The sequence below is a fragment of the Pongo pygmaeus genome, chromosome 4 (assembly GCF_028885625.2).
Source record: "Pongo pygmaeus isolate AG05252 chromosome 4, NHGRI_mPonPyg2-v2.0_pri, whole genome shotgun sequence".
Taxonomy (NCBI): domain Eukaryota; kingdom Metazoa; phylum Chordata; class Mammalia; order Primates; family Hominidae; genus Pongo; species Pongo pygmaeus.
Genome location: NC_072377.2, coordinates 33,996,466 through 34,009,553, shown reverse-complemented (window position 1 = coordinate 34,009,553; position 13,088 = coordinate 33,996,466). Strand labels below are relative to the sequence as shown.

Below are 13,088 nucleotides of genomic sequence, written 5' to 3'. Positions count from 1 at the left end.
GGTTTCTGCAGAGAGATCCACTGTTAGTCTGATGGGCTTCCCTTTGTGGGTAACCCGACCTGTCTCTCTGGCTCCCCTTAACATTTTTTCCTTCATTTCAGCCTTGGTGAATCTGACAATTATGTGTCTTAGGGTTGCTCTTCTTGAGGAGTATCTTTGTGGTGTTCTCTGTATTTCCTGAATTTGAATGTTGGCCTGCCTTGCTAGGTTGGGGAAGTTCTCCTGGATAATATCTTGAAGAGTGTTTTCCAACTTGGTTCCATTCTTCTCCTCACTTTCAGGTACACTAATCAAATGTAGATTTGGTCTTTTCACATAGTCCCATATTTCTTGGAGGCTTTGTTTGTTTCTTTTTACTCTTTATCTGTAAACTTGTCTTCTCACTTTATTTCATTAATTTGATCTTCAGTCACTGATACTTTTTCTTCCACTTGATTGAATCTGCTATTGAAGCTTGTGCATGCGTCACGAAGTTCTGATGCCATGGTTTTCAGCTCCATCCTTTCATTTAAGGTCTTCTCTACACTGTTTATTCTAGTTAGCCATTCGTCTAACCTTTTGTCCAAGATTTTTAGCTTCCTTGAGATGGGTTAGAACATGCTCCTTTAGCTCAGAGAAGTTGTTATTACTGACCTTCTGAAGCCTACTTCTGTCAACTCGTCAATGTGATTCTCCATCCCGCTTTGTTCCATTGCTGGTGAGGAGCTACGATCCTTTGAAGGAGAAGAGGCACTCTGGTTTTTAGAATTTTCACCTTTTCTGCTCTGGTTTCTCCCCATCTTTGTGGTTTTACCTACTTTTGGTCTTTGATGTTGGTGACCTACAGATGGGGTTTTGGTGTAGATGTCCTTTTTGTTGATGTTGATGCTATTCCTTACTGTTTGTTAGTTTTCCTTCTAACAGGCAGATCTCTCAGCTGCAGGGCTGTTGGAGTTTGCTGGAGGTCCACTCCAGACCCTGTTTGTATCACCAGCGGAGGCTGCAGAGCAGCAAATATTGAAGAACAGCAAATATTGCTGCCTGATCCTTCCCCTGGAAGCTTCGTCCCAGAGGGTCAGCTGCCTATATGAGGTGTCTGTCAGCCCCTACTGGGAGGTGTCTTCCAGTTAGGCTACACAGGGGTCAGGAACCCACTTGAGGAGGCAGTCTGTCCATTCTCAGAGCTCAAACACTGTGCTGGGAGAACCACTGCCCTCTTCAGAGCTGTCAGACAGGGACATTTAAGTCTGCCGAAGTTGTCTGCTGCCTTTTGTTCAGCTATGCCCTGCCCACAGAGGTGGAGTCTACAGAGGCAGTAGGCCTTGCTGAGCTGCGGTGGGCTCTGCCCAGTTCGAGCTTCCTGGCCACTTTGTTTACCTACTCAAGCCTCAGCAATGGTGGACACCCCTCCCCCAGCTGGGTTGTCACCTCACCATTTGATCTCAGTGAACAAGGCTCCCTGGGTGTGGGACCTGCTGAACCAGGCATGGGAGAGAATCTCCTTGTCTGCCAGCTGCTAAGACCTTGGGAAAAGTGCAGTATTTGAGTGGGAGTATCCCATTTTTCCAGGTACAGTCTGTCACGGCTTCCCTTGGCTAGGAAAGGGCAATCCCCCAACCCCTTGCACTTCCTGGGTGAGGTGACACCCCACCCTGCTTCAGCTCCCCCTCCATGGTGCAGGGACAGCTGCACCCACTGTCCAACCAGTCCCAGTGAGATGAACCAGGTACTTCAGTTGGAAATGCAGAAATTACTCATCTTGTGTCAATCTCACTGGGAGCTGCAGACCAGAGCTATTCCTATTCAGCCATCTTGGAACCTCAATCTACTTTAGCTTTTTAAAAAAATGGTTTCTTGCCACTATACTTAAGCAAAAAAATAAAAATAAAATAACATGCATTTTCTTTTGATTACAAAAATAATCTATACTCATTGTAAATATTCAATGCATTCATTGATTTACAGTATGTTTCTGGATACTTCAGTTTTCATATTCTTCTGCCACTGAATACCTCTAAGTCTGCCAAAAGTTGACCCATGGCTGCTGTGGGTCTTGAGTTCAGAAGAGAAAATATCAAATACTTTTGAAAGAGAAAAGATCAAATATCAAAGTTATTCCGGAGGCACACAGCCTAAGAAGCATCTGTTTTACACCCAGCACCTTGGATTCTCTGGCTTTTCCTAGAGCAGAGAGGAGTTGGCATCTGTCCTAAAGCTTTAGGCATAGTCAGACTTAATGAGTTTCAGGCCTCTTGTCAGCCCACAGATCAGTTTGCCAGATGGCCAGCCTGTTTGATGGAGCAAAATAATTAAACTGTAAATGAAGGAAAGAGGTATTATTCTCCCTAAGTTTGTTTATTGCATAAATAACACTCTATCAGCAATATTGAAAATAAAGAAAATTGTGGCCAGGTGTGGTGGCTCACACCTGTACTCCTAGCACTTTGGGAGGCCAAAGCAGGTGGATCACCTGAGGTCAGGAGTTCGAGACCAGCCTGGCCAACAGGGTGAAATCCCATCTCTACTAAAAATAAAAAAATTAGTCAGGCATGGTGATACATGCTGGTAATCCCAGCTACTCGGGAGGCTGAGGCAGGAGGATCACTTGAACCCAAGAGGTGGAGGTTTCAGTGAGCCGAGATTGTACCACTGCACTCCAGCCTGGGTGACAGAGCAAGACTCCATCTCAGAAAAAGAAAATAAAGAAAATTCTCCCATGGACAGATTCTGCCATCATTCTGGCTTGTCTTATCCTGGGTTTTCTATCAAATAGAGTCTTGAGAAAAAATTTAACACTCTATGAGGAAATTCAATGCCAGGGAAGCAGGGGTGATAGAAAAGAGAAAGGAGGCAGAGAAGGAGAGTCAAAAATGAAGTGGTGTGTTACTAGACTGATTATCTTACCTAACTGACCATCGCTTGGTATCAGGAGCAACTGACTGCTGGCTCTCACAGGAAGGCTTCTAAAAACTGTGTGAACTACTACGTGTTGTGGCAGTTTATCCAGGAAGGGAGGGAAGAGTAGGAAAGAAGAAGAGTTATCCACTGGCTCCTATTTCCCTTTGGTGGAGTCTCCCTTTAGAGGGCTAATATCTCCATACTTCTGAATTGTCCAGATATGGGCACTGAGCAAGTCCCATCGTGTCTCATGTCTCATTGGCAACAAGAAAACCCAATCAGAAGCAGGGAGGCATGAGACATGGTGATATGGTTTGGCTCTGTGTCCCCACCCAAATCTCATCTCGGATTGTAATTCTCACGTGTCAAGGGAGAGACCCAGTGGCAGGTGAGTGGATCATGGGGGGCAGTTTCCCCCATGCTGTTCTTGTGATAGTCAGTGTTTTCTCACAAGATCTGATGGTTTTATAAGGGGCTCTTCCCACTTCACTCACCACTCTCCCTCACCTGCTGCCGTGTAAGACATACCTCTTCCCTTCCACCATGATTGTAAGTTTCCTGAGGCCTCCCCAGCCCTGTGGAACTCCGAGTCAATTAAACCTCTTTTCTTAATAAATTACCCAGTCTCAGGTATGTCTTTATAGCAGTGTGAAACCAGGCTAATACACATGGCACGAGGTGAAGGCCACTGGGTTGTGCTTTCAGAAAGTTGGTTGCCACCTCAGCTGGGACAGATCCTAGGGCCACGAGCTGGGAGACAGGAGAGCCAAGATGGTCTGATACACTAACACCACAAATACTAACATTTTTATAAAGTAACTTGTTCCTGTGCATGTATGTTTTGATGGTTGTAATTATAACACACATGGGAATGCAGTATTTTGCCCAACATAATGCCCCCAGCTATTTGTAGGCTATACTATTTGTAATTCTCATTGTTCATAGCTGCATAGTTGCACCAGCACAGCCATTAATTCACTCTAATGCTGTGTCAGATTGTCAGTCTATTGGCAGTCAGACATGTGAGGCACAATAGGCTTGACTCTAACACCAAATTCACTTAGCTGTGTAGAAGGATACAAGCAGGAATTATATTAGGCACAACAGCCTCATCTCTGCAGGAGGTTGCTACCGAAGAATACAATTTCAGCAACTATCCAAGAGTACAACTTCATTTGCTTCCTTGTCTGTCAAGTGTGGTATGTATGGGTAGCAAGAAATCAGAGCCAAGATGCACACAGGTCACCTTGACACAAGCCTCAGCCTCAGTTTCTTGCCAATATTTTAAACTATTTTGGTCGCACATGCCCAAGGCCACATGCCAACTCACAGGCCTCCAGTAGGGAACAGTCCTACAGTCAGGAATTTCCTAGTGGACAAGACAGTCATCATCTTTTGCATTTACCTTAACTCTGTAGTTTCCAAGGAAACCATACTTCAAGGTCATTTTTTCTCTCCAAGTACTCTGAACCAGGACTAATGTTAACCCTTTCTTTACAGTAATATTCCATCAAGTTGATTGATCATATTTACTTAACACTTGTCCCTTTGCTAGAATGTTTATCTGTTGGCACCCAATAAATAGTTACCAAACTAATATTCACTCCTCTGAGCAAGATTTATGTGCCCAGTCTAGCCATGAGCTTCACAAAATTCATTATTAACATCATGGCAGATTGGATCAAGGCAGCAGTGGCCTTCTCCAGCCACATGGGCCTGAGCAGAGGCCATGCTTACTCCTGGCAGGCCTTGCCCCAGCTGCCTGGATATATTTCAGGACTAGGCTCTTTATAAATATCTCAGAGCTCTGTATAACAAAACAAGTACCTCTAATCAAAGCAAACATGACCTCGAAAAGAGAAAATGTGATACAATGTGAAGTCATAAAAATGCTGTAAGTTTGGGCCCATTCAGGGAAACAATCTCATAGAAGATTCAAAATTGTAAAAGAACATTTTTAAGTCTCCCTTTAACTCCCTGAAGGAGTTCCAGGTGAATCTATCGGGGGTGGACTTGGGTTGAAGTTCCTTAGAAGAGCTGTGTGTCAGGAATTAACCAATTGTGCATAGCAAAGAATGGAGGGATAATGAGAGAGTGCATAACACCTACCAGGCCAGCCTTTGGGATCACTCATAACCTCCATGATCTATTATTAAGTGAAACTACACAAGCTATGGATTGAACATATACATTTGCCTTTGTTCTCAAAACTCCACTAAATAGGCAGAAGGGATAAAACACTAAAAATGGCACAAACCCACAAGGACAAAGATGGAGGCAGGAGACAAGAGCAGAGAGATGGGTTCATACAATTTTGGAATCTGTAAAATTACACTGATCTATCTTTAGCTCCCTCTTGCCAAAAATAAAAAATAAAACTGGAATCTGGAAACAAATGGCTAAACTTCCAGTTGACTTAGCGTGTGTGCCAGAGGAAAAAGTCGCTGGGTGTGGTGGCACACGCCTGTAGTCCCAGCTACTTGGGAGTCTGAGGTAGGAGAATCACTTGAACCCAGGAGAGGGAGGTTGCAGTGAGCTGAGATTGTGCTGCTGCCTTCCAGCCTGGGTGATACAGCCAGACCTTGTCTCAAAAAAAAAAAAGGTTTAAATGGTATATTTTATGTTTTATATATTTTACCTCAAAAAATAATTTAAGAAAAGAGCACATGTGGTAAGTTCAGGCACATTTTCTTACATCCTGAAGAATCTTATGTAAACTGCTTTCCCAGGCCAGCGAATCTCCCTCCTGCAGCCAGGTGGGCGATCATGACATTGCAGTGGAACCTTATCGTTAGAATGGCTTGAGGGGACCTGGTCCAGCTAGGCACAGAGCTGGGTCCGCTGTTGCTCTGCTTCTTCCCCAGCTTCCATGCTCAGCCCTGTCCCTACCCCCATTCCACATTCTCTCCATGCCACTGGGGTCTTTCCCTCCCACTTCTCTTTTCACCCAACGTTCATCTCTTCTGGTAGCTCCACCCCTCCTCACATCCAATCCCCAGCCCCAAATCAAAATTAGTTCAGGCCGAGGTACCATGACCCAGATATGAAATTGTATTCTACTTTGCTTGCAATTCAACCTCCCTCCATATGTTTCACTCCATATACTCATAATGCGAAGATGAATGTTTGGGTTGGGAGTTTTAGCTAGAACCAAGGGTGCAAACCCCATGGGCAATGTCTCCCTCATTCCCATTCCTCTCTAAGCACATGCTTCATTCCATTCACCTTTTCTGCCATCTGGTTTTCACTCATTCTACTTAGCAGGAAATGTGGCCACCAACAACACCCAAGTTTTCAAATTTCAGCCTTAGATGGAATCTCTTGCTGGGTCTCAATTCAAATTCCCAAGGAAGTGACTGATTGGCCCAGTTCAATGCAGGGAGCTTCACTAGACCAGTCAGCTGTGGCCAGGTGGCTGGGTCCCACGGCACCAACATAGGTTCCTGGAGCCCAGTGCTGTAGCCATGTGGCGAGTGGCATCAGGCCATTCTCAAACCTGTGAAAAAGGAGCACGTTCTGCAGAGAACCTAATAGTAATTTCAGTCAGATTCAATCCACACAACCTGTAGTACAGAGTCTCTCTAAACTCACATCTCCAAATTATTAGTGCCTTTATTCTATGATCCTTCAAAAAGGTTTCTGGTTATTGAGATGTTTCCATTCTTGACCACAGTGGGGTTGGAGGTGTTCTACTGGTGTTTCATTGGGAGTCATGGGGAGGACTTCTGACTCTCTGTTCACCTTCTCTTTCAGTGTTCCACTTCCTGTGGAGGTGGCTTTCAGAAGAGGACTGTCCAATGTGTGCCCTCAGAGGGCAATAAAACTGAAGACCAAGACCGATGCCTGTGTGATCACAAACCCAGACCTCCAGAATTCAAAAAATGCAACCAGCAGGCCTGCAAGAAAAGTGCCGGTGGGTGAATGGGTTTGCTTGGAGAGAAAGAGATCTTTGCACAAATGTCATCCTGCATGATACAACTTGTAAATAGCTTTACATTTCTTTTACTGAACAGAAAATCTTAATGTTAAAGAGGTCAGTCAGTAACACTGGGAACAAGCTATCTGATCTGGTGAGGTTTGAATCCTAACTTCTTGAGAGAGTATCTTATCCATTTTTCTTTTTTTATTATTTATTATCATAAACTACCATTTTCTCTCTCTAATCCTGTTCACACTGATGTCATCCAACGTGGATGAGAATTACTTCTATGCTTTCATGCTTTCAAAGATGTCTTGAGGGATATCCCAGCCTTTCTTAGGAACCCAGTCAAGTGTGAAATGGTCATCTCTATAAATCTGGTACCACTGCGTTAGGCCAGGTCTCCCAGAAGCAGGCTCTGGGGTGAAAGTGTGTGTGCAAGGGATTCATTAAGTAAGTATTTCCAGGGAAGATCATTAAGGGAGTGGAGGAAGCTGGATGGAAAAGGGAGGAGACACAGCCAGGGTGCCTTCTCAGGAACCTGAGTCCTAGCTTCAGCCTGGTCCTCCAGGCAGCTCCAGAGCACAAGTTATACCCCCAATTTGTCCACTCCTGAGCCAGTAAGCTGTACATTCACACTCCCACACTCTTCATCTATTGGCCAAGGGCTACCCCAGGAGAAGTGAATTTACAGGAGGCTCTCTGCATGAGAGACAAAGGAGCTCCTATAGGTTGGGTAGGTTCAGCTATGACCTATAATGTCCATTCCACTGATTGTTTGGGCTCCATTGACATGTAAAATTTCTAAATAAAATTAAAAACAGAGAAGTTAGTATATTCAGGAGCTCATTAAAAGAAAAATTTGATAGCCCTTTGTGCTGGGAGAAAGGAGAGAAAGGCTAATGCCCATACTTTTGACTTGGGCAGCTGAGTAGATGAAGCTACCATGCACTGAGAGAGGAAGCCCAACAGGAGCTTTGGGAAAGAGGGAAGCTATTGAGTTCTGTTTGGGACATGTTTGTTAAGGAGTCTGTGAATTATCTAGGTAAGGGAGTCCTGTGATTGGTTTGCTCTACAGGTATGGAGGCCAGGAGAGAGATCTGGTCTGGAAATACTGATAAAAATGCACTGAGCGAGGAAATGCTTTAGGCATGATTATCACAGGAATCTTCTTACTGACTTGCACTTAAGGGTGGCTTTCATTGGCCTTACTTGAAATTCCAGAAGGAACCACCTAGAGCTCATTTTCAGAGGTGTTATTTATGTCTTCCAGACTCTTGCTTCTCAAAATATGGTCCCTGGACAAGCTGAATTGGCATCTCCTGGGAGTTTGAGGCTCTCAGGCTTCACTCTAGACCCACTGAATTAGAATCTTCATTTAACAAGATCTCTGGTGATTTATGTGCACATCAAAGTTTGAGAAGCACCTCGTTCTAGACCAAGGGACCAATTTGAGACTCTTTTCCTTTCATTTCATTTCATCACCTTCTATGGTAACATACTTTAAATAGTTGAGGCTATAGAATCCCTTCTATGTTGTGTTATTTTTTATATAACTGAAGCAGCAACTTACTCTTGGTTGATCATGCCTAGTGTTAGGGCTTGTTATTTTGAATTATATGTAGGTTGTCTTCAACTGTCCTATTGCTGGACAATAAAATCTTCAATAATCAAAACAGGGTTAAATGCATAGATGGTAGTTTTCATCTTGAAATCTCACACAGAATAAATGGCAACCAATAGTTGGCTGGCAATTGATGTGCTTAACAATGAATTCCACTCACTGACAATTATCAGGGCCACAAAAGTTAATTACTAGCTTATTTTGAAGGCAGAGCCATGCCTACTCACATAGAAGGAAAATGAAAGAAGAGTTATAAGAAATTCCTTGATTTAAGAAACCAGCCACCTACCCTGACCCCTATAATTCTCTAAAATTCTTTGAAAATATTCATTCAATGCCCAGACTCTTGTCAATCAGCTTTCACAATAAACATAACATACTCCTAAGTATATTTTATAATATCAGGTATGAATTCATATAAGGTTTAGTTCCCTCCAGGTCATTTTACTTCTTTTAGAAACCATCTGAAGTTTTAATGACTTAAAATCTAAATTGGAACTATTATTTCCACATTAGTGCCTACAAAACCCTTTCCACATATCTATATGGAAAAAAATCAAGAAAATTCATTTACCAAGTATCAGCTTTATTCTCAGCATTACATTCATATTGATTAAAAAACAAAAGCAAAACCCTTAAGCCTACCATTCCTGGGGTTGTTTTGTTGTTGCTGCTGCTATTGTTTTTAATTTGAGGAGGGGTAGAAAAGGCCAAAAAAAAAAAAAATAGAAACAGTACTTAGATCCAATGTTGATACAAATGAACATTTGAGTCGGTAAATTTTCTAGTAAAGAATATTCTGCCAGATGAATAGGATCTCATTCATTCACTTATTCAACAAAATATTGATCACAAGATGTCTCAGAGAAGTGCTAAGAGCTGAGGAGAAAGACATGAGTAAAATACAGTTCTTGGCCTCAAGAAGCCCAAAGTCATGAAGCTGTATTTGTCAACAACATTGAAATTGTTTTTCAAGCTTCTTTGGTGAACAAAATATTATCCCCTGATAACACAGCTGACAACAAAGATACAGGTGTGTAACTGTCCCTTTAAATTTCCAAATGTGGTTTCTGTTGAACCAGCAGAGGCAAATTGGGATCTCCTCTCCAAGTTGCCCATAATTATAAGCATTGTATGTACTTTGGAAGTGGAATCCAATTGACTGATGAACACAACAAGCCTTCATTGTTTCACAGCAATAGGGAGAACTGATGTAATTGAGCCCTGTCATCATGTTGGGCTCATGGTCATCTAAATGAGTTGCTAAATATAGTTCTGGAACACAGACTGCCCATATAGGCCACTCTCATCCTCCACTCTTCCTTCCGGTCCCCCACTCTCAAAAAATGGGGCCCCAGGACCTTGCACGTATCCAGGCTCCAAGGACTATTGAAAAGCAAGGCTCTTATCTCATGGTTTCCAAGAACATGTGAGGATTCCAGGCTTGGTTGAGTCTCTTTCAGTCATTTAGGTGTTGACCTAACCTGACAAGTGGGCCTCCTGTGTTGAGAAAAAGAAGATGTTCTGGGCAGAGAAGACCTATTCATATGATCTTCTCCTGCCCCATCACCAGTACAAGAGATTCATTCTCTCAGAGACAAAGCTTGGGAGCTATTGAGACAACATTCAATTTCCAGCAGCACCATCTATGTACCAGCTGTGTGATGTTGGGTCAATTGCTAAGCTTCTCTGGAACCCTCAGTTATTAAAAGAATAGATGCACCCACATCTATTGATTTCTGTGACAATCAAATGGTATAGTATATATCAAACATTGCCTAGTATGTGATAAATGCTTAATAGTTTGTATCTGTGTTTTTTCTACTTTCATGGAAGAAGGGGTGTATTAGCTTCCTGGGCTACAAGCACACATATTCATGCTGCCATAACAAACTACAATAAACTAGGTGACTAAAGACAACAGAAATCTATTCTTTCACAGTTCTGGAGGCTAGAAGTCCAAAATCAAGGTATTGGTAGGGCCACAGCCATTCTCCTGGCTTCTGGCGGTTGCCGGCCACCACTGGCATTCCTTGGCTTACAGAAACTGAATTCCAGTCTCTGCCTCCATTACCACATGGCTGTCTTTCCTCTCTGTGTCTGTGTCTCAGCATGGCTTTTCCTCCTCTGTATGTGTGTGTCTGTGTCTCTTCTCCTCTTTTTAGAAGGACACCACTCAGGTTGGATGAAGGGCACACCCTAGTTCAGAGTGACCTCATCTTGATTGACATCATTATTCTATCTGCCAGGATCTTATTTCCAAATCAGATCACATTCACAGATACAAAGGGTGAGGACTTCCACTATGGGGTACATTTCAAAGGATACAGTTCAACCCACAACCTTTAGGGGGCCTCCTAGAGGTGCTTTTTTATAATGGCAGATACCTTTCGCCCTTAGCAGAAGAGGTTCATGCTCAATTTACAGAGCAGGTCAAGAGAGAGTATGGTGCCGTGCCCAAGTGTGTAATACAATAATGCCTGTTTGGAGATGGAGACAGAGGGGACTCATGTGGGTCAGCGCTGCCAGAAGAAGCTTTGTGGAACGGTGGCTGTCAGCTGAGCCTCCACCCTTCCTCTGTCTTTCTCCTCCTGGGCAGCAGCCCTAGAGCACTCACAGACACAGCGACGAGATTGTGGGGCAAAGAGCCGCCCCACCTGTGCTCTCTCCAGCCTCCATCCACAGAGACTTCAGGAGAGGCTGGCTAAGAAACTGGGGCGGCTTTGTGATGCTTGGACTACCCTGCCAGGGGATTCCCAGAGCCCGGGAAGGAAGCCTTGCCTTGTTCCGATCAGCAGCACACACAATGCATGGCCCAGGTCCCGTGAACAACACCCACTGCTCTGCTGGGATGAGGGAGATGAAGAGCTCAAAGGGACATTCCACAAGAGACATGCTTGGTCAAAACATGTACTCTCTGAAGTTGAATTTTGAGGAGAAAATCTGAAACAAAAAGAAAAACAAGGCCAGGCACAGTGGCTCACACCTGTAATCCTAGCACTTTGGGAGGCCGAGGCAGGCAGATCATTCGAGGTCGGGAGTTCAAGACCAGCCTGACCAACATGGTGAAACCCCGTCTCTACTAAATATACAAAAAAAAATAAAAAATTTAGCTGGGTGTGGTGGCACATGCCTGCCCAACTACTCAGGAGGCTGAGGCAGGAGAATTACTTGAACCCGGGCAGCAGAGGTTGCAGTGAGCCGAGATTGCACCACTGCACTCCAGCCTGGGAGACAGAGGGAACCGTCTCAAAATACAAAAACATGTACTCTCTCTGAAACTCCCAAGGGTGTCAGGCAATTTCCTGTGGGGTTTTAAGAGAGACAGGGTTTTTATAAGAGGCTTAAAGAAGAGGCCTGAAGAAGGAAAGATGAAGACTCAGATTTTGGAATCTAGGAGCATTATATGTTACCAATTCCTAAGGGCACTTAAAACTTCAGCACCAAACGGGACTCTGGAAGCTAACAGAAGACATTCATTTCTTCACAAAAATAAGGCACAGTTAAGAGAATAAGGAGTTCTGAGGAGATAAAAAGAATTTTTTGCCTTTATGATCTAAAGGTGAAAAAAGCATAGAGATGCAAAGATACTGTCACAAATTTGGGGTGGAGAGGCTATTATTTCCATTTCTACTTTTCCTGACTGTTCCCTTTACAAAGGACAGCGGCCTGTTTATGAAAGTGCTTTTCTTCAGAACTATGAAAATATTTTCTCTGTAAAGGAGAAAGAAAGACGAGAGCTCCAAGAGGTACCTAAGGCAAGCTTAAAACAACTTCACTTTCTAGAAAAAAAAAAAATCTAATTGAATTATTTACAGACCCGGAAACTGTGGGCCAGTGCCATCTGAGAACCACCCGTACAAGTGTGTGGGGGTGGTCCCTGAGCAACCCACTCTCGTTCCCTGACTCATGTATGGGAAAAGCAAGGCCAAGAAAATTAAAGGACACACTTGCCCAGAGCGAGTTAGAGGAGAACAAGGGTTAGAACTCAGGTGACTAATTGTATACTTACTCTGGGAATTATTTGTACGTGTCTTCTGCCTTCACCTCCATGGTAAAGTTCTGCAGGGCGGGGATCACAGTTTATGTCTGTATCCCTCACTCTCTCTGGAAGCATTGGTTATTATTTTTTTTTCTTTTTTTTTTGAGACAGAGTTTCACTCTTATTGCCCAGGCTGGAGTGCAATGGCATGATCTCGGCTCACTGCAACTTCCACCTTCCAGTTTCAAGAGATTCTCCTGCCTCAGCCTCCTGAGTAGCTGGGATTACAGGCGCCCGCCACCATGCCCAGTTACTTTTTGTATTTTTAGTAGAGACGGGGGTTCACCATGTTGGCCAGGCTAGTCTCGAATTCCTGACCTCGTGATCCGCCCGCCTCAGCCTCCCAACGTGCTGGGATTACAGGCGTGAGCCACCATGCTCGGCCCAGAAGCATTGGTTATTTTGCTGACTGGTTGTTGGCTTGACACTCTGAATAGTGTGATTGATTAGAGCACCAGCTCTAGAGTTAAGACTGCCTGTGTTCAGATCTGGCCATGCCATTTATCAGCTGGACAACCTTATACAAGTTCTTCACTACTTGAGGCCTTACTTTCGTCATTTGTGAAATGGAAAAAATACTTGTCTGCTAGTAGCACTGTAGAGATGAAATGTAGTGAAGCATGGAA

The 13,088-nt window shown here is 43.8% G+C and overlaps 1 protein-coding gene across 1 annotated transcript in view; it reads left to right on the top strand.

The window, feature by feature from the left end:
- ADAMTS12 (ADAM metallopeptidase with thrombospondin type 1 motif 12) overlaps positions 1-13,088 on the top strand; it is a 381,409-nt gene that overhangs the window by 363,335 nt on the left and 4,986 nt on the right. The window contains exon 23 of the mRNA XM_054489129.2: positions 6,631-6,790. Within this exon, the coding sequence (XP_054345104.1) occupies positions 6,631-6,790 (160 nt within the window). The remainder of the gene's footprint in view (positions 1-6,630; positions 6,791-13,088) is intronic.